At 33.0% G+C, this 22,767-nt stretch overlaps 1 protein-coding gene across 1 annotated transcript; it reads left to right on the forward strand.

Moving 5' to 3' along the window:
* Window positions 1–1,950: 1,950 nt before the first annotated feature.
* LOC105329944 (multiple epidermal growth factor-like domains protein 10) lies at window positions 1,951–22,505 on the forward strand. The gene is made up of 15 exons (XM_066069874.1): window positions 1,951–2,189; window positions 3,054–3,191; window positions 3,408–3,545; window positions 5,424–5,555; window positions 17,388–17,525; window positions 17,718–17,852; window positions 18,380–18,517; window positions 18,720–18,854; window positions 19,643–19,774; window positions 19,995–20,132; window positions 20,422–20,562; window positions 20,799–20,936; window positions 21,348–21,491; window positions 21,681–21,790; window positions 21,873–22,505. The coding sequence occupies exons 5-15, from the start codon at window positions 17,402–17,404 to the stop codon at window positions 21,906–21,908; spliced, it is 1,371 nt and encodes a 456-aa protein (XP_065925946.1). The 5' UTR covers window positions 1,951–2,189; window positions 3,054–3,191; window positions 3,408–3,545; window positions 5,424–5,555; window positions 17,388–17,401; the 3' UTR covers window positions 21,909–22,505.
* The last annotated feature ends 262 nt before the right edge of the window (window positions 22,506–22,767 follow it).

Below are 22,767 nucleotides of genomic sequence, written 5' to 3' on the forward strand. Positions count from 1 at the left end.
CCATGTTTACTGACCTTGACCAGTTTTATTTTTGGACAGCCTATGAGAATCCAGGAGCGGATTTTGAACTGAATAGAGGAATTCCCATATTTTAAACATAATTACATGTAACGCGGTAAATATGAATTTTCCATAATATATATATTATATTTCCATTATATACCATTTCCTTAAATGATGTTTTAGTGATAGAACGAGGTAAGACTGATTATTTACACTGATATTCACGTTATCAAGCCCATCAAAACTCAAAGCGTAAATCCCATAAATCAAGCGAGAACTGCCATGGCTGCTGAAGAAGACTACTGGTAAACATGCTGATGTGTTTTATCTGGTTTTGATTTATATACGGTTAGTTTGTTCAAACTGAATTAGAAAATTATTTAATCTAAAGAAAGTCAAATATGGAATCGATCTTTTCAGATCGAAGTCAGCCACATTAACAAATTTATTTTGCATCATTACGGAGTTCCTGTGGAATTGTAGTCCCGTCCAGTAAACATCTGATATAGGAAATCGGAGGGAGAGGGCTACATTATTGCAGCAAACAATTGATATGAAGAGGTACATTTAAAAAGAAAACAATTCATTTTCTTTACAAATAAATCAATAATTATAGTTTGTTTGCAAATAAAGACAAGGTCAAGATCTAATAAATGAAAAGTGCCTACAAGTTAATAAAATTCAAGATATAAATTCTTTCAATGATGCCTCATGACAGTAGCTTTGCTTCATAGGGTTTACCGGAGCTTAAATTTTTGGTAGACAAAATGAAGAATCCTGTTTCAAACGATCATTTTCTCTGAAACATGAACGATAAAAGTAACAATAAATAAATTTGAAAACTCAAAGTTTTGTCCATTTTTGACTAATGAAATATATCTAGAATGCCTACAGTCTTTTAAAACACGGCATTTATAAGCTATTGACCTCCTCTTTAAAATGATATGAAATTGAATATAGGTACCGGGATTAGGTTTCCCGTGATTAAATATAAAATTTCAAAATATTGTTTTATTTTCTACATAATTCCTCAGCCGAAAAAAAGGTAAAAGATTCACCAAATCAATTATGACGTCATAATGGTTCTAGCACCAAAAAGACAGTCCGGATTTATTTACTAGACCTTGACCTAAGAATATTTTGAAAAAGTTATAGGATCTTATTCATTTATATCCCAGAATTAAACATTTGGTTTATACAATTAAATAGTTCTTTATACAATTAAATAGTTCTAGAGGTACATGAAACCCCCTAACGATTTGAAGAATACGAAAAATTGATCGTTACTGATAATAGATTTATAAGGTTTTTTTTTAAACAATAGAATGCTTTCTTTGGTGATTCATTCGGGATATGAAGGTAGCGACATTGCAGGAAAAATACATAACCCGCGTTAGCGGGTTATGCAATTTTTTTCCTGCAATGATCGCTACCTTCATAACCCGCATGAATCATCAAAGAAAGCATTTTTTTGTTTATATTAACATCTTTCTTTAACTTATTAATAAACTGATTATGAAAAGTTAGTAAAATTCACTAAATTACTGTTAATGTACAAAAGTACGTTAGCTAAAAGAAGCGGCAGAATCGTCTCCTGTGAGACTTTGAGTCTAGCATCGTCATGATTATTTCGTGTAGTCCGGGATTTTACTAAGGTCGCTGTAGGTTCAGACAAATCGATAATCAGGGCGTGTCAATTCCAGTCCTGTCACTTTCAGCCGCTGTAAATTTCGACCAATCGATAAATATGGCGTGTAGATTTCAGTTTGGCTGTTCTATAGAGCTATGAATTAACTATAAGTTTCCGTAAGAAATAATGAATTTATGCTTAGTAGATGTAAATATATACTTGTATTGAAATGAGATTGTGGTTCATTTTTTTCAAAATAAAAACATAACACTGATATTTATTTCAAAGTTCGCTTTTTGAATAGATGAGCGGAATGCTTACACATCTAGATTCTTAGGATACTCTCTGTACATATCAAACTCAACCAATAAAGATGACAGAGTACTATGTTTTAAGGACTCCAACTATACCATAGGAACAACACCCAACCCTACAAACATAACGTGTTTCACACACGGGAGATACGTCATCTACTACAACAACAGGACCCACTATCCGTTTCCTGCTGGGTATTCTTACTACGCACACAACGACCTGTGTGAACTAGAAGTGTATGGTGAGTGAATTCAAATTAAATGCTTTTGTAGTCAACGATCTAACAAATGGATAGTTGCTCTCATAGTTATATTAAAAGCTACATAATTATATTAACTTGCCAATTTTATTTTTTAAACATGTTTGCAATCAAATCTGCTTACCCGAATGTTGTTCAACTGTATGTAGACTTTGCAAATCACGGACATAGAATCATGGACCTAAAGAAAAAGTTACGAGACGCACTTAAAATACTTAACTTCCTCATTCCAGCATTGCACTTGTTTTAAGTATGCTCACAACGTTTAAACTTTTTTCCCAGAGTTAAGGTTGAATTTTCCTCGCTAAGTATGGTAGGGTGAACACCTTTGATTTCCTTTCATATATCTTAAGATTTTAATTGTTTCCCAAAATATACCTCTATGGTCCATAGCAATAACAACAATTTTGTTTTCCTTTTATCCACTTTTTAGGACATCGTAGATAAGTGGAAAGTTTCCTTCCTAATGATTGTAGAGTTAACACAAATGATTTTTTAATACATTTTGTAAAATATATTATAAATAACTAGATTGTTACATCTTTAATCTTAAACGATTAAGTTACTTCTACGTGATTAAAAGATTTAGCAAGAAGCCAGCATACAGTATGACATGTAAAACCTTACTGGGTTTTTAAAGAAATGTTTTACCTACAGTTTTGGTCAGTAATTCACATAGTAGTAACTAATGCAGCTCTAAAAAATGTCCATATTTAACCTACAAGATGATCAAAAATCTACCTTAATCAAAATATTTAATTGTGTATTTTTTCAAAGAAATAAACATACCCTTTCTTCAAAGAGCATTGAAACATTTTTGTTTTTCTCTTACATAAACAATCCTAGGATGTCCCATACCAGGATACTACGGAGAGAACTGTTCCTTATCCTGCCCATTGAAATGTCAAGAAGGTCACTGTAACATTAGTGATGGAACGTGTCTGGGTTGTGTTGACGGATACCAACGTCAATTTTGTAACAACGGTAATTACGCCAGTTTTGAAAATTTTTACGATATACCTGCATGGTAAGATAAATTAACATTTGTTGTTTTTAGAGTAAATATTATTTTTTTTATTAAAACTGTTTATTTTAGCTTTGGTTATGTTATGTTTGGTTATGAGTAATGCAGAAGCTAAACGCATTTTTTTTAACTTCATGCTCATATTACATGACCATGAAAAATATATATTTTTACAGAGTGCAGCATTGGCACGTACGGTCTTGAATGTGGAAATTTATGTGGTAACTGTAGTAACGGTAATCGGTGTAATCACGTGAACGGAAGTTGTCCAAACGGATGTGATGAAGGGTTTTTTGGTGATAAATGTAATAAAGGTAAAGTTAAATATATTACAACGTAAATAAAATAGTCGTTTTATTCAACAGTTATCAAAAATAGTCATTTAAATTCCTAAAATGGTATCATTCTGTGAATGAGAACTTATCTGTACAAAAATGTCAGTAATTTAAAATACGAAAGTTGAATCTTACTGACCATGGCATGATGACGTTAACTGGGATTAAAGAAAAAGGTTATTTTTTTGGAAAAGAGGAAATGTGGTTTTTTTTAGCTCACCTAAGCCAAAGGCTCAAGTGAGCTTTTCTGATCACAATTTGTCCGTTGTCTGTCGTCGTTGTCGTTGTCGTCGTCGTCGTTGTAAACTTTTCACATTTTCATCATCTTCTCAAGAACCACTGGGCAGATTTCAACCAAATTTGGCACAAAGCACCACTAGGTGAAGGGAATTCAAGTTTGTTCAAATGAAGTGCCACGCCCTCTTTAAAGGGGAGATAATTGAGAATTATTAAAAATTTGCTGGTATTTTTCAAAAATCTTCTTCTCAAATACTATTCGGCCTGAAAAGCTTAAACTTGTATGGAGGCATCATCAGGTAGTGTAGATTCAAGTTTGTTCAAATCATGGTCCCCGGAGGTAGGGAGGGATCAAGTTTTTCATGGGAAAATATCGAGAAAATCTTTAAAAATCTTCTTATCAAAAACTATTAGGCCAGAAAAGCTCAAATTTGATTGGAAGCATCCTCAGACAGAGTAGATTCAAGTTTATTCAAATCATGGTCCCCGGGGGTAGGGTGGGGCCAAGAGGGGGATCAAGTTTTACATAGGAATATATAGAGAGAGTCTTTAAATATCTTCTTCTCAAAAACTATTAGGCCAGGAACGCTCAAATTAAAATGGAAGCATCCTCAGGAAGTGAAGATTCAAGTTTGTTGAAATCATGGTCCCCGGGGTAGGGTGGAACCACAGGAGGCGGATTAAGTTTTACATAGGAATATATAGAGAAAATCTTTAAAAATCTTCTCAAAAAATATTGAGCCAGAAAAGCTCAAATTTGATTGGAAGCATCCTCATATATAGTAGATTCAAGTTTGTTTAAATCATGGTCCCTGGGGGTAAGGTGGGGCCACAATAGGGGGATTATGTTTAACATATGAATATATAGAGAAAATCCTTAAAAATCTTCTCCTCAAAAACTATAAGGCCAGGAAAGCTAAAATTTGAGTGGAAGCATCCTCAGGTAGTGTAGATTCACGTTTGTTCAAATCATGATCCCCGGGGGTAGGGTGGGGCCACCATTGGGGGATGAAGTTTTACACAGAAATATGTAGAGAAAATCTTTCAAAATGTTCTTATCAAAAACTATCAGGCCAGAAAAGCTCAAATTAAAATGGAAGCATCCTCAGGTAGTGTAGATTCAGGTTTGTTCAAATCATAGTCCCCGGGTGTAGGGAGGGGCCACAATTGAGGGATCAGTTTTTATATCGGAATATATAGAATTTTTTAAAAAAAAATCTTCTTCTCAAAAAATATTAGGCCAGGAAAGCTCAAATTTGAGTGGAGGCATCCTCAGATAGTGTAGATTCAAGTTTGTTCAAATCATGGTCCCCGGGGATAGGGTGGGGCCACAATTGGGGGATCAAGTTTTACATAGGAATATATAGAGAGAAAAGTGGGGCCACGAAATTGGAGGGGGGGGGTATATAGGAATATAGAAAAATCTTCTTACAGTTACAACAACAAAAGGGGCTTGGTATTTACCAAAAAATAAGAGGTTGATAAAATTGGCAGATTTACTGTACTCAGTTGTCAGGATATTTTGATACTGTAATGCTAATTTGATCAGAATTAAGGCAATTGTTGCTCAGGTGAGCGATGTGGCCCCTGGGCCTCTTGTTTTCTTATTATCATTAACAGCCTGTCTTCCTGGTTGGTATGGCCAAAACTGCACAAAGAAATGTCATCAGAATTGCTTGAGCTGTAACCGATTCAATGGTGACTGTAAGTTTGGATGTAAGCCTGGGTGGAAAGGAATAAACTGCGAAAATGGTAGTGACATCCTTATCTACTTCTTTATGTATATATAAAATAAACAAATATCTCCTTTCAAGTAAAACAAAATATCATACACATTAAGACTTATTTTTATAACTTTAATAATAATAATTTGTTTTGTTTTTTCAATTTGACTGTTTGGGGCGAGCACTGCATGAACTAAATATTTTAGTTACCAGACAATAACAGAATAATCCATTTCTCCCGAATTTATTATAAAGCGGTTTCGCCTGATTGCTTCTTCGGTGCATACTCTCTCTCTCTCTCTCTCTCTCTCTAAATATATATATATATATATATATATATATATATATATATATATATATATATATATATATATATATATATATATATATATATATATATATATATACTTTCCGAATTGTGGATAGGTTTATTGGTTAACAAAAAGATGGTATTTATCATAACTACAGAGGGGGTCACAGGATGAATGGCCATCTTTAAGTCCTCCTTAAAGATAGCTTAAAGGTGTTTAAAGGTAGCTTAAAGACGATCTTTAAGCCACCTTTAAGCTATATGTGTTGCTTAAAGGTGGCTTAAAGAAAGCGTAAAGATGGCTTAAAGGCAGCTTAAAGACTATCTTTTAGCCACCTTTAAGCCACATTTAAGGACAACTTATAGGTCCTTAATGTCCAAACTTCTTTAAGCCACCTTTAAGCCACCTTTAAGCTACCTTTAAGCCACCTTTAAGCCATTAAAAAAAAATTAATTCAATATTGTGCTTAATTTCCAACAAAATGTATTAACTTTATGAAAGAAAAGGTATTAAAACGGTTTTTGTTCTAGAAAGAAAAATGAAAAAAAAAACCCACAAAAAACCCGGCCACGGCGAGAATTGAACCTGGGACCCTTAGTTTACTAGCATCAACACACTTCCTCTGCGCCACGGCAACTTTCATATATATGAGCGTTTTTATAGCCTATATATCAGTGGATATTGAATCACTGTATTGAATGTGTTTACTTGAAAAGATTTTGACAAACCATTCAGTTTGTAACAATCAATTATATCTTATTTATAAATTACATGCATGCATGTATTTAGAATGAAATACGGAACTTGGTCTTCAGTGAACAAAAATATATTATACCTAAATGGAAACCGTTAGGTTCACTATAGTAGGCTTTCTTAGTTAAAAAATTTAAACCGAGTAGATATACGTTCATATAATTTATAGCTATAAAAATGTAAGAAAGAAAATGAAATCATTTCTTTTATTAAATGCATTTATACTATTAGGGTATTAGTTCAATTTCCCGCAATTTCACGGTTTCATGATCGCGGCGCCGTTCCAATATGTTTAAATATTTACATGTTATTGTATGTACATGATTTTTAAACTATCAATTCTATAACAAACAAAATTACCAATTACCGGTGACGTATTTACTGCATGTGGCAATTGCAAATGACTTGTACATACAATTGTATGATGTGCCAGGCCGGGTATATTTGACATATTTACCCTTATACATATATTTAAATAATCAACCCCTATTTATGATCACCGGTACATTAATTAATAAGCCTCAAGATTTTACTCTTACACACATGTATCGTTAATTTGTAGACGAGAGAGAGAGAGAGAGAGAGAGAGAGAGAGAGAGAGAGAGAGAGAGATTTTTCACCGATTAATTTATAATAGGAAACAAACATACTTTAATTAGTTTTATGCACATATTAAGATACAAAGACTGCGCTCATCCCTACAATAATTTTGAAACCCCCCAAAAATTATAAAGAATTTTATGACGGCAATCTGTGTCCATCGGAGCGGTGCTGATGATAGCGATCTGTGTTTAATGGAGCGACGATTAAAACCGCCTGGAACACCCCTCCCCCCTTCCTTGGAAATTGTATTATCACTCGGATGACCCCCTCCCATCCCTATAAAAGAGTTTTTGCATTTGATATATATTTTTATTGTTCAGCTTGATCAATATTGACTTAAAGGCCACTTAAAGATTTTGTAAAGGCAGTGTAAAGAGAGCGTAAATGCCACTTAAAGATGCTTAAAGGTGGCTTAAAGGTGGCTTAAAGGTAGCTTAAAGAAGTTTGGACATTAAGGACCTAAAAGCACTTGCTTAAATGTGACTTAAAGGCGGCTTAAAGGTTGTCTAGCCATTAAGCTCCTTTAAGTCAACTTTAAGCCACCTTTAAGGACTTGCTTAAAGATGTTTTTTCACCCTGTGGGTGTTTGGGAATTTATATCCACAAAATGACTATCCATTATTATCAAATATGTAACTATTCAAATATCAAAACATCCAAACGTAGACTTAAAGGAAATGATAACACCAGAGACATATTTTCGTTAAGACATTACGGTGGCGTGGAAGGGCCAGATGAAACAAAAATATTTGTTCAGAGGAATTAGGATTTGTTCGGATGAATTAGCTATTTGTTCGGACGATTTAGGATTTGTTCGAACAATATAAGCTATTTTGGTCGAAATAATTAACTAATTCTTCGGACGAATTAGGATTTGTTCGGACGAATTACCATGTGTTTGGCGAATTGGGATTTGCTTAGACAAAAAACGACTTGTTCGGAGGAATTATGATTTTTTCGGACGATTATGTTGTTTGTTCGGACGAATTAGGATTTGTTAGGACAAATTAGGATTTGTTCGGACGAACTAGGATTTGTTTGGATGAATAGATGAATAAGTTATATCTTCGGACGAATAATTTATATTTGTATATAAAAATTAAATTTTTATATACAAATATAAATTAAATTTTTATATACAAATATAAAAATTTAATTTTTGATGAGTAATTCACAAGAAAATCTGATCTGGCAATAATGTAGATAATGAAAGGGGAGAATGTCTGAAATCAAGCCACCCCAGACCTTTCCTTTAAAGTCATTTTCTACAAGTACTGGTCACTGATTATTCAATGATGTTGGAACAAGGGCGGCAGATCCAGTCGTCGCCGAAATAGTTTTGCCAGAAAATTAGATTTAAAAAATTAAAACTGAAATGAAGTAAAAAACGACGATCTGTATTCTTTTGTGTTGCGATGATACTGGCAATTTTTGTTCAATGGAGAGGCGAAGTGTTAACTTTATTGTTTACAAGGTTAACAGTGGGGTATATATACATTTTTCTGGCGTGTTTTGACTATCAACACTACATTAATTACATAGGTTCGACATATGAGTTGTAAGTTAGAAACAAGTGATCTCATATATTTGATGAGCTATGAAAGTATGTATGATATGTAAGCACACGATTCACGGAAATCCATTTAAGGATTTGTTAACGTCTTTGAAATTTAACAGAGATTGATAAGTTGAATCAAATTTACGTGGACATGATTGGTGGTTATACATGCATATGCATGGATCCAGAAAATGTTTCCGGGGGGATGGGGGCTGTTTAAGAAATTCATGTATCCATGTTTGCCGAGGGGTCTTGTACCTATTTTAGGTAACTTTACTATGTAGATATAAGAAATTAGAATTATCTAAGATGTACGGTTGATGCACATTTACTTCTTTAATATAAATATGAATTGCGTTAACTTGATACACAAATTATGTTTTCAAAGGTAATGAATAAAAATTAAGTACCACCCCCCCCCCTCCAACTTATCGATGAATTTCGCTGCCCAAATATGAAATATCGTTTGATGCCTTTGCATTTATACAATATCTGACATCTTTTTTATTTCTGCTTTGCTGCCAGAATGTAAGTCTCACAAGTCTAAAAATCTGTCAGAATTCTGCAATAAATAGCGAGTAATATTATTTGTTATGGCATAGCGCGATTGTTTTTTTTTTTTGGTTGTTAGCTACTTAAGAAAAACCTGCCTAGAATGGGCATCTCTGGATGATGCATTTCAAGATCTTTAGAGGAGTTAAGGTGGTGGGAGGGGGATAAACAAACTTATCTTTAAACCCTCCCCTTAATCATGAAATCCTGGATCTGCGCATGATCTCGTTAACTGATTTAGACTTTTCACGTCTGCGTATCCATATTATCAAATCTTTCTTTCTTTTTTCTTTCTTTTTTCTTTCTTTTTTCTTTCTTTCTTTCTTTCCTTCTTTCTTTCTTTCTCTCTCTCTCTCTCTCTCTCTCTCTCTCAGTGTTATTATAATTTTCTTTTCTAGAACAAATAATTTATTCATCCGAACAAATAAGTTTTTTGTCCAAACTAATCCTATTACATTCGAACAAATCCTCATTTGTCCGAACAAATAACCAATTCGTCCGGAGAACTTGTAATTCGTTCGAACAAATAACTTTTTCGTCCGAACAAATCCAAACTCGTCCAAACAAATCCTGATTGTCCGAACAATTAGCCAATTCTTCCGAACAAATAGCTTATATTGTCCTAACAAATCTTATTTCGTCCGAACACAAATCACAATTCGTCCGAACAAATAGCTAATTTGATTGAACAAATAGCTAATTCGTCCGAACAAATAGGTTATTCGTTTATGCAAATAACTTATTTGTCCGATCAAATTGTACATCGTCCGAACAAAGAACTTATTTGTTCGAACAAATCCTAATTCGTCCGATTTAAAAAAAAAAAAAATTATGTCCCTTTCACGCCGCCGTAAGAATTAAAATTGTAATAGTAATACGTGGATTACTACATATCATTCATGACTGAAATTGGAATTTTGTCTAAATTTAATCGAAATAGATTGCAGATTCAAAATATAAGAAAAAATCTAAGAACTCTACTAAAGTATTTTGGTTTTATTTGTTGAGAATTGAACATGAAAAAACTGAAACATAGTTAGGTTTATCAAATATTTAAGAAAAAGTGTGCAATTTTGCTTATATTACTTGGCCAGGCATTCCTCTGTCTTGACTAGAACACCACTACCCCGGTATACTTTGAAGTTCACATTTAACACGTATTTTTAGTTTGATCAATGCTTCATTTGATAAGGCTGTCAGAATCCCATGTTATTGTTGCTATGATGCAACATGCCGATTTCCATGCAAACTGTATGAAAATGTTTTTAGAGAACTGGAGGAATAACTATTTCATCGAGGAGAATATACGACTCAGTAGTACTTTTAACAATACTGAGATGTTTCTTTTTTACTTAATATGTTTATTGTTTTGAGGAAACTGCGAGGTTATGTTGTTTTACCTTACCTTATTTTATGTTTAAAAAATATATTTTAATTGATAGTTATCACGTGATAATGCACCGAGGTGAGAGTAATGTACTTCCCGTTTTTATTGCAGTGTCACTTACAATAAGTTTTAGAACAGATTCAGATGAGTATTTTCATCTGATCATTCTGTGTATTACAAACAAAACTAGATGCTGTCATTAGACAGTAATACCCGCACCATGTGTTTGCCCCTAAATAACACTGTTTTGTACCAGTTTAATTAAAAATGAAGGCTACATGCAAACTCCGGTAATACATTTAAAAATTATAATTTTCATAACTGAAGGATGAGATCCCTGCCCATATGATAATACACATCATGACATGAGCAGCACTTTTGTGCAATTTGGGGTAGAACTGTTTGCAGTGAATTTTCAGTTAATCAATAATCTTAACATTTTATGTCATAGGAAGTATAATGGTCTATATAAATATTACAAACAAAATTAAAAATTAAATAATGCCCCCTCCCCGTGGCGGTTGCCGGTTTTAGATTTGCTTCTGTGTGCCTACATGAACATCATCGTGTGCACAGATTCAGAGAAGGGGTGGGAGTTAGGGGTCCAGACCCCCCCTCCCCATGAAAATTCGTAAATTACCAAAAATACACTTTGGACCCCAATGCTCTTACAGACATGTAAACACTCTAACCCATTGCGCTTCAATGTTAGGTAACATTATTTGGGGGGTAAATATTTAATCAATATTCAACATACTTTATTGTTTATCTCAATAGGAAGTATACATGTACATCACAATATGCAGGTGTCCTGCACCACCTTAAAGCTGTTATTTACCTAATGAAATAGTGCAAGTGGATTTGAAGAATAGGTCATAAAAATATATGCATGTTACAAATGACTGATCTTTGTCTGAAGTTACGTACACAACACAGGTTTGCATGTCTCATTAGCGGGTACTAGTTTTACCCAGCTCTTCGATTAGATGGGTTCACGTGTATACATACATGGGTGTAGCTAAAACGCGGAACGGAAAACGGAACGGAAGGAATCGGAAAATCTTATCTAATGTTATTTACCTCATAGATTTGTTAAGTATGCTAAAACGATATACTTTATGTACCTTTTTAATTTTTTATTGAAAGATTAGCAATATTAGATTATTTATTCAAGAATATTTATTTCCTCAAAATTAACAGTACATGCATTGACCACTATATTCTGTCCCAAAATATCCTCGATTCACTTTTTGCTGTATATTTATATATACCTCAGGGTTCAAGTGATTCTCTTTTAGAAGCATTAAACATTCTCATTATTCTTTCTTTAAAACGTCCTCTCTAGCTTATCAGCTGGTATAAATACACGGCTAAAAATAAAGAAGTCTACGGGGTTTTGCATTTTAACAGACCCGGATGATAGTGGTGAAAAATTGTGCAAGGTCTTCTGGATGACTTCCAAATGGAGAAAAGATGTCAATATTTTCCATTATAAATCGTCCAAATGTGCTGCATGAATATTTTGGGATCGACAGACTATAGTCCCAATATATAATCGGAAAATCAAACCAGGCAACGTCTAGAGCTCTCTATTCGGATCATATGTATATAGCTGCTGGAATAAACAACTGCATGCTTTGTAATGCGAACGTAGACAACATTGCATTGCTAAAAATACTAGTTTCACAAATTACTAGTTTCACAAATTACCGGGTATTTTAATGTGTACTGTATTTTAATTTTTAATGTCGTCAGTCCTACGGTTTTTTCTTCCATCTCATTGATACTGTATCGACTGTATGATAAAAGATCGTCTAGAACACCGAAAATTCAATTTTGATGTAAGTATATACATGTACATCATATTTGAAAATAATATAAAAATACTCAAAACACGCATAAAACGCTTTCACTAACTGCGTACGTTACGCTAATATGCCAGCAATACCATATAAGAGAAATAAGTAAAAAGTTATAGCTAATTTGCTCGTTTAATCATGTTAATGTTTCACAATTCGTATACATTTGATTTTTCCGTTTCGTACTCAACTAAAGCCGAATGAATACAATGCTATAATTGATAGACATTCATATGAATATTAATAAGATAGCAACATGTTGATAATCATTCATTAGATATAAATAAAAGATACAAAGTAAATCGTTTCTGGCCAGTCTATACCCTTTTTAAGCGATAAACGTGATGATATTTTCCATTCCATTCCATTCCGTTTTCCGTTCCGCGTTTTAGCAACACCCATACATACATGTCTGTGTTTTCCGTATGCAGAAAAGGATTACGGTATTTAAGATCAGCTAAAGGAATTCATTATTGTTTTTAATTGGATTATCATTATGATGTTGACCAATTTAGGTAAGCATAATACATGTAGTAGCAGTAACACAATACAATGAGATGCCAGCATGGGATTCCTGCCAGCATACATACACATGTATATAAGTTCTACTTTTACTTTCTAAATGTAATATCCCTTTGACAGCATACTGTATCATCATCTTTTAATATTTAAATAAGCTTATCATCGTTACCTATCCTATCGCATTTGTAAAGTTTCTGTCATTTTAGTTGCAAAACTTATTTTTTTCATTTGTCAGACTGCGTGCACTGTTGAGTTGACCCCATATTGACCCTGTATAAACAATTTCTTATTAAATTTGTGTATTACATATGTAAGTAAGTGTAGACACTTATATTTTTTATATGAGTTATAATAGGAAGGAAGGAGTATTTCTTTCTAAATGTATTATAATGCATCAAATACAATGTAGGTCATGACCTTATGGGACTGTTCTGACCCCACGAAACAGGAAAATACAAAATATCTTCTAAAGTCATTTTGATGCATCAACTGGTGTAAAGTACACTAATGACCCCAAGGTGTTGTCTTTAACCCTCCCCATCCCCCCCCCCCCCTCAACCCCCCCCCCCCCCGCCTTTATGAAATAGGAAATGATATGATACACTGTATATTTTGTTAACTTCTGAGATCTAAGATCCTCATCCCTAAACCGTTTAATTTATTTTTGCTCTTTGTGTCATTGTGCGTAAAATTGTATTGTAAGATTATGCCCCCTTGGAGACACCCTGACATTTTAGAACTAGAAATAATAATGTATTTTATCCTATTCATATGTCATACAGTAGTGTTTGATCCATGTGGGTAATTCCTAGCCTAATGATGTCACTGCTTTGTTTAGGAGACTTTACAATTGCCCCAAATAGGTTAATACACATGGCAGTGATGCATATAACATTTTGATTATAAATCTTAAAAATTGAATTAAGCAATTTCCAAAATGTTAATGTGAATCACGAGAGAAAAAGCAATCAAGAAATGATTTAAAATTTGCTCATGTACACATGTAAAAATGTATTAAGAAGACTGAATCTTTATAAGCAGGTAAGATTGGGGGGGGGGGGGGGGTGAATGTGGAGTATAATTAAACATTTATAATTTGAATCATTTATTGTTCTTAATTAATTTTAACTTGTCAATGAATACTACTTATTGATCCCAAGGTAGAAATATGACCTCTGATCGTATCTCAATAGATCATTAGTCAATTATGCAAGGTGTTATGTAATTTTTTTTAAGAATAACATTTTTTACCAGTTTATAAAAGTTTTTAGACACCCAAATTATATTTTGATTTTAATAGATCATTCGACAAGGGAGGGGGGGGGGGGGGGGAGAACAGTTTATATTTCAGTTTGTTTGGGAGTGGGGGTTCCAAGTAATATATTTGACAATTTTTCAATGTAATCTAAAATAAGACTAAGCCATACTACAGTCATGAACATGAATAGTATAGAACAAAACACAAACTAATACATGTACATGTATATATACATAAGAAGTATTACAAAACAGATGATTGATCTATATCTGGGTTCTTAAATTGAATCATATATCATGTACATATTATATTATTGTTTCTTTGTTCAAGGCATTTAAGATGGTATGTAGGTCATGATCCCAAGTGCTCTTCCTGAAATTATTAAATATCATAAAAACCATTGAGATCCCCACCTTAATCCAAAGATATTATTCCTCCTTAGGTCATGCAGGCGCATCAGATCATTATGGCATGTAAGTCATGACTCTAAGGGGTCATTCTGACCCCCTTAGAATCAGAAATTGTCAATTATCTTTAAATTATTGATGTTTGATGATCCTATCTCTATTTAATCTTTATTAATTATTAAGTCTCCTGAATGAAGTTTGGAGACTTATTGTTTTTGTACGGTTCTTCATACATGTATTATTATTCTTCATCTTCTTTTTCTTCTTTCCCGCTCTGAACTTGTTTCTCAGAGATGGCTGAACATAATTGTACAAAACTCTAGGATATGATAGGCCTGCAAATCTAGTTGTGCACCCTGGTTTGATTTTTCTCATTTTGGGTTAGACAACCACTTTTCGGGGGGGGGGGAGGGGGAGGGGGGTGTCAAAAGGGTATAGGGTCTAACATTGAACCTTGTTTGAAGAATCGTAGACTCTATTGTAAATGGTAACTTGAAAACGGACAAAGATAATAATATAGGGTTTTCATAATCATATATTGGCTGTTACTGGCAATATATAGGGTTTATTAGATCTGACCCCTGGGGTCATCCCCACCCCCCAGGAATTTGAAATTAACATATATCTCAGAAACTGTTAAAATCATGACCCCTAAACCATATATATTCATGTTTCTGATGTCAAGGGGCATCAAATGTTATGTAGGTCATGGGCCCTGTGAGTGGTCCTGACCCCCTCAAACAGCAAGTCCCTTAATATCTTCAAAACAGTTGAGATCCCCACCCTTAAACCATATATATTCTTGTTCCTTGTGTCAAGGGGCATCAAACGGTATGCAGGTCATGGGCCTCGGGGGTGGTCATGACCCCCCTTGAACAGGAAGTGCACGAATATCTCGAAAACGGTTGAGATCCCCACCCCTTAACCATATATATTCTTGATCCTTAAAGGGCATCAAAAGGTATGTACCGGTAGGTAATGGGCCTCAGGGTTAAATTTAATTTTTCAAAACCGTAATGCACATCTATGGAACAGTTCCTATCATATCCCAAGATATGATGTGTCTATCCATTAAATCATAAAAGGAGTTCTAGGATCTATGTTTTTTTTAAGTGATAAACGTCATTTTTCTGCTACTTTTTGACTCCCTGGATGAAATTTAATTTTTTAAAACTTTACTGCACATCTATAGAACAGTTCCTATCATATCCCAAGATATGATTGTCTATCCATTAAATCATAAGAGGAGCTCTTGGATCTATGTTTTTTTTTTTAGTGATAAACGTCAATTTTCTGCTACTATTTGACTCCCTGGATGAAATTTAAATTTTTAAAACCTTATTGCACATCTATAGGACAGCCCCAATTATATCCCAAGAGATGACGTAGCTACTTCAAAAGTTGTAAGAGGAGTTCTGGGAACCATATTTTTTTTGCAAAAAAACGTCATTTTTTGTTGCCCACTGATCCCCTTAATAAAAAAAAATTCTGGAACCTGCTTACGCCTCAATATGACACCCCCAATCATATTCTAGAAGATCATTTGGCTACTGCCAAAAAAAAAAAAACGTTTTTGAAACCAGTTTTTTTTTGTAAAAAAACGTCATTTTTCAGCCATTAAATGACCCCCAGGACAAAATTGAAAATTCCGAAACCTTATTGCGCATCTATAGGATACCCTAAAACATATTCCAAAAGATGATTTGTCTACTGTTGAAAATGTAGGAGGAGTTCGAGGAAGAAGGTTTTTTGTGAAAAAACGTCATTTTTTACTAATTATTTGACCCCCAGGACTAACAGAGAATTTTTGAAACCTTTTTACAAAACAACATGATACCCCAAATCAAACTCCCAGAGTTCAGTTTGCTGGTTTATAAGATGTAAGAGCAGTTTGAGAAAGTAAAACGTGACAGACGGACGGACGGACGGACAGACGGACGGACGGACGGAACAGGAAAACAACAATATACCCGAACTTTCTTTAGAAAGTGCGGGTATAATAAGACGCTGAATTGCTCATATGCTTCCTTAACCTAACCCCGTTAGAGAAAATTTGATGAAATAGAAAATTTTAATTCATAAATTGCTAGTCAGTCTTATTTATTTGGTACTTTGAGGGTACTTTGTTCCCTGAGTTTAAATTTTAACTTACTGCAGGAATTTAGTTTTTTATAGTTATTGGTTTCTTGAAAGCTGAAAATAGATTTTAGACCGTAAATTGGCTCAAGCATACGCTTTTCAGTGTGTGACATCTGCCTGTCACTTCTTATTTCGTCAATGTACGTATGCATTATTATTGCAACTGTTTACCTTTTGATAACTTATTTTTTTTTTTACAAACATAGACCCGCAATAATTTGTAAATTCGCTCCTGTATCAGTATCATACATCATACTCTTGCTTTGATAAAGTTTTCATACAAAATATCTAACTAAAGAGGTGTGGATTTATCAACCTTTTCTGGTTTTAAATAAAGCCAGTGTCATAAAATCAAAAGACCATTCCCATTAAAACGAGTGAATAAAAATATAGTCTTAATATTGAAATAAACATTTTTTCTATTTATTTTGTGAGTTTAAAAGTGTACCACAAAGTATATTGTAATACATAAGATGTGTGAATATTATTTCAATATATTTTTGTCTTTAAGCATGCGATGGTCATATGTATGGGATCAATTGTACAGAGAAATGTGGCTCGTGTCTAAATGTTGAACAATGTCACCACATAAATGGAACTTGTATGAAAGGATGTGACAGAGGATTCCACGGATCTTATTGTATTGAAGGTTATTCATTCTTACAATATCAATCCTTTTTAAAAAAGCACTTGCAATTTTTAATTTGAAATTTTACCACTATCATCTTTTATGATGTTTAAAAAATATTTTTTACTTTAACAAATTGTAAAAAATTGAATGAACAAATGATTCAAAAATAAATATTGCATAGTTATTTTCAAGCTATATAATTTATGATAGAATGTTCAAACGGGTCGTATGGATACAACTGTCACTATACCTGTAGCAATCATTGCCAGGTGCCTGGGGTGTGTGACAGGAAAACAGGACATTGTTACTGTCAAGTCGGTTGGAAACCAGAAAAGTGTGACTCACGTAAGAATATGTTGTTAACAATGACTGAATTTTACATGAATATATAATCTACAGTGCATCTTTTATAAAGATACGCTGCCCCACATAGTAGTTAATTGTTTTCTTTAAGTCATTTACGAAATAAATACAATACAGAATATCAGGATATCAAGAAATGATTGTTAATATCAATTAAATTGCATCAAATTTGTAAACCAGTAATGACAGCTATTCATAATTTATTTAAAAACTGTACTTATATACGTACAATTTTGCGATATTATTACAGCAATATTTGTAATAGAAATTAACTAAAGGGAAAGTTCCTAAAATGATAAAAAATGCTGTTTTTATACTGATACATGTATTTGTTTCTGTGAAACTAAATCTCTAATTGATTACCGTAAAAATAGCAGGGTCTGCGAAATTTCTTTACGTTTCTCGTAAAAGAGTGCATGTAAAACAATTTTGAATTATACTACATAGGAAAACCATTTTCATTTCTGTATTATTTGAACCTATCATCATGAGTTATCTTTATCTTTAAGCATGTGATGGTCATACGTATGGGATCAATTGTACAGAGAAGTGTGGTTCGTGTCTTTTCTTTGAGCAATGTCACCACATTAATGGGACATGTATGAAAGGATGTGACATGGGATTCCATGGCCCTAGTTGTATAGAAGGTTATTCAATGTAACACTATTATTTTTTTTTTAATTACCACTTGCATTTTTGTTTTAGCTTTACGACTTTAATCTGTCATTGTGTATACCGATTTTTTTTATTTGCGAACAGTGCAAAAAGAAACAATAATTGACAACACCCCACCCCCCCCCCCAAAAAAAATGGTTCCATTGTTGTATGAATTTGATAAATTTCCTTTAGAATGTCCAGAAGGGTCGTATGGATACAACTGTCAACACAACTGTAGCATCCATTGTCAGATGTCTGGAATATGTGACAGGAAAACAGGACATTGCCACTGTCAAGTGGGGTGGAAACCAGATACATGTGACTCGCGTAAGACATATGAGCGTAAAAACGTTGTCCGTCTCTTTTTTTAATTCTCAAAAATAGAAAAGAACATCGCATGCTCAAAATTAACCAAGTAAATGTTACCTGTTTGACTCTGCTCACACGTTAGTTTACGACATTACAGTTCAACAATTCTAACAACAAACAAATTTTTTTTACACATATGGCCTGTGTCAATGTTCTTATCCGTCCATGATTAATTTTTCATATCGATCCTGTCTTAGCTTTTTATTTAAATAAATCATGAAATAATCGCTGGTATACATATATGTTAGTGAACAATTAGGTTTCTAGTTTTAGTAACATTATACTGGATATTTTAATGTCATGGAAGAGATTGGGATTTTCTACTTGAATAGCAGTATTATTGAATCTATTAACAAAAATCAGTAGTTGTGCTTCATCGTATGATTAAGTTGTCAACTCAGTGGTATTTTATTTTATTGTGTCACGTGAACAAATATAATAGAATAAAATTTAAGAATTACAATTCAATATTTATTTGCAATTAAAGTTGGAACATTATGTTTTGAAATTAGAAGGTTTGAATTTGTTGAATACATATATATGACTGTACTATACAGGAAATGATCTGTAGATAAAATGAGGAAAGGATAAAAAAAAATTCAACTGATATCATGCCATATTGGTGAAAGCAGGGCTTGACAAGAAAGAAGAGGGAAATAAATATTACTTGTCCTTGTTAATGACTGATTCATAACCTGTAAGAAAACAGGAACGATTTTTCATTGTTAATACTTTATCATTGACAGCGTGTCTTCCGGGTTGGTATGGTCCAAATTGTACTATCAAATGTGGTGCAAACTGCAACAGCTGTAACAGATTTAATGGTGACTGTGAGTTTGGATGTAAACCTGGATGGAATGGATTAACCTGCCAAAATGGTAGTAAAAGAATCATCTAGTTGTATATATACATATACTGAATAAATAAAACGTATAAAAGTAATCCACAGTTAAAATAAGGAAACAAGTATGGAATTTGTATAATAAAGGTATACCCTTATTATTTTGTTTTTATTTTAATGCTCCAACGCTTTAAATTTCTACATTGGTGTATATAATTGGTACTTATTAGCAAATATTGTACGATTTTTAATGGCAGAATGTAGCGAAAACACTTATGGATTAGACTGTAAACAGATCTGTGGAAACTGCAGAAATGGAGAACAGTGTCATCACGTAAACGGTGGCTGCCCTAATGGGTGTGACAAAGGAGCCACAGGCGTTAAATGTGACATTGGTATATGACAATTAAAATAATTATCTATATACTATATAAGCTACTTTCAAAACGAAGATGAAAAATGCTGGAATGACATTGTTTTCTCAAGCATCAGATTTTCATCATTTCTTAAACTTAGGGTATTTCCTTCTACATTTCTTTTTTTCTTTAATTTACATTTCATAACTCATTGTGTAACACACTTGTTCACTTTTAAAATGTTATGTGTAGTGAAAAAGAACCGACTCGATTTTTTAAAGAACATTTTAAAGATATTTTGAGAAAATTTGCACCTATTTAATTATAGCCTGTCATCATGGTAGCTATGGTTACAATTGTGAAGACAAATGTAGCATTAACTGTGAAATTCCAGAGAGATGTGACAGGGTGACAGGGCGGTGTAAGGGAGAGTGCAAAGTGGGATGGAAAGGACAGACTTGTGATACTAGTAAGACAGTTCAGTCCTTGTAGTAAATAATGAAAAAAAAGTGGTGTACTACTTATTTCATGTAACGACGACCTTAAAAGAAGTAAGTCAAACCACAATACTAATTAGTGTGAATCAGTTGTTCATTAGTTGATCATAAAAATGCATTTATTATCCTTAAATGATTAAATGATTAAGTGAAAAAAAATTGATAGGCATTTTTTTAATAATTACATTTTAAATGTGTATCTACAAAGAATGCAACGGAGGTAAATTTGGGGAAAATTGCGCAAATGATTGCGGTCACTGTTTGCACAAAGAACAATGCCACTACATAGATGGCACATGTTCCAATGGATGTAACGAAGGGTATCAAGGCATTCAGTGTAAAAACAGTAAGTAGATATAACAAAGAAAATTAAAGATTATCCTAAACAATTTAAAAAAAATAGCTTCGAATCCTTGAAAAAGAATTTTAAAGATAGAGTGGGTTTTTTTTAAAGTAGATATAGATTTATTCCTTTATTCTTTTTTTTTTTTGCTCGTATGATATTTTTTGGTTAGTGAACATCTCGGTGCCATTTTGTTCGCTTGGTAGTTGGGTTTTTTTTTTGGCAATTCAAATCTTTTTCTATCACATCTAGAGTATAAAGTATTTTGCCAGCATGTGGAAGTTTTCTGTTTTGTTTTTTTAAAGAAATAAATAATGAGCTACTTTTTAAATTAAGTAAAGATAGAGTTGCTAGTTTCATTTGAAAAACAAAAATACAAATAGGTTACATAACTTTGACGGTTTTTAACTTTAGTTTGCAGTAACAACACATATGGATCAAACTGCTCTCTGAGTTGTGGAAACTGTCTTTACGTGTACGGGGAACAATGTCACCACGTGACTGGTCAATGTCCACGTGGATGTGTCAGTGGATTTCAAGGAGACTTTTGTGTTGAAGGTATTCCTAGTATCTGGAGGATTTAAATACAGAAAAACTGATTACACTGCGATTTGAACATTATATTTAAAACTAAATTCTCATCTTATCTCAATATGTTTTATATTGATAATAAAAAAAACTATATGTTGCATTTCTTAAAAAAAAAAAAAAGAGCCAGTTATAATTTTTTGTTATTTTTCAACGCAGAAAAAGACCTGTTTCTGCCATCGTCTGAAGCAAGATGTCAGCCGGCCGCTCCACTCTTTTATTTCATTGTTCTGTGTCAGTGTTCTCATCATTGTTTGCTTAGTCATCAGGTTAGAAACTCGCATGTTAAAGAATACATCGTTGAACTCTAAAAATGAAGTTAGATGATGACTTTCATCTTTTGTTTTGTAGAGTTTTAAGAAACCATTTACCAAAGTGCCAACATAAACGAGGAAGTGAGAACGCTGGACACTTAAGCTCAAATAAAATTTCTAATATCATGTATACGGGCGACAATTTTGCTTATGATGAAGTTGGTGAAGTTACAAAGAATCCGGATTATGATGAACTTCAATAATTACTGGTACTGAAAGATGACTAGGAGTTAGTTTTATTAGAATGATCATATAATTGCAATTCCTGTAAAGTTTTAAGACTTGGATATTTTACTATTAATGATATTGAAACGAAATTGCATGCATGTGATTTTGTTACTAATTTGCATCAGTATGTAAAATCTAGTGAGAATATAAAATGTTGTTTGTTTGGTTCTCATTTAAATTTTTTGTTGACATGTTGAAACTAGAAGCTGACAACAAAACATTTACTAATTATAAAACTTAACAGCTGATTTGAGGAATTACAAAACACCTCTTACAAGTATTTGTATAGCTTTTGTTTCATCTCACACATCTATTCCTTGAAATGACCAGAAAACACAGATAATGTAAAGAAATGAGGTACGAAGAGTAACATCTCTATTTTTCTGATAAGGATCTCCATGATGTTTTTATAACGATTATGTAAATAAAAAAGTTATGACAATATTAATTGTTTTTAATTTAGCTTGCTCCTTAAATAATCAATAAATCAACCCATTGCAAGATATACAAATTAAAGACATCACTATACCCTTTCTCTCTCTCTCTCTCTCTCTCTTTCTCTCTCTCTCTCATACAAGTATACTCTTAATACACCTCTTTATCGGAAACATAATTTAATAAAATTTTGTTTCTGTTTTATTACTGCAATCCTAAATAATCTTAACAAATCATTAAAAAATTGATGTATATATTAGTTGCACTTA

Source organism: Magallana gigas, chromosome 1, assembly GCF_963853765.1.
Source record: "Magallana gigas chromosome 1, xbMagGiga1.1, whole genome shotgun sequence".
In the NCBI taxonomy this organism is placed as follows: domain Eukaryota; kingdom Metazoa; phylum Mollusca; class Bivalvia; order Ostreida; family Ostreidae; genus Magallana; species Magallana gigas.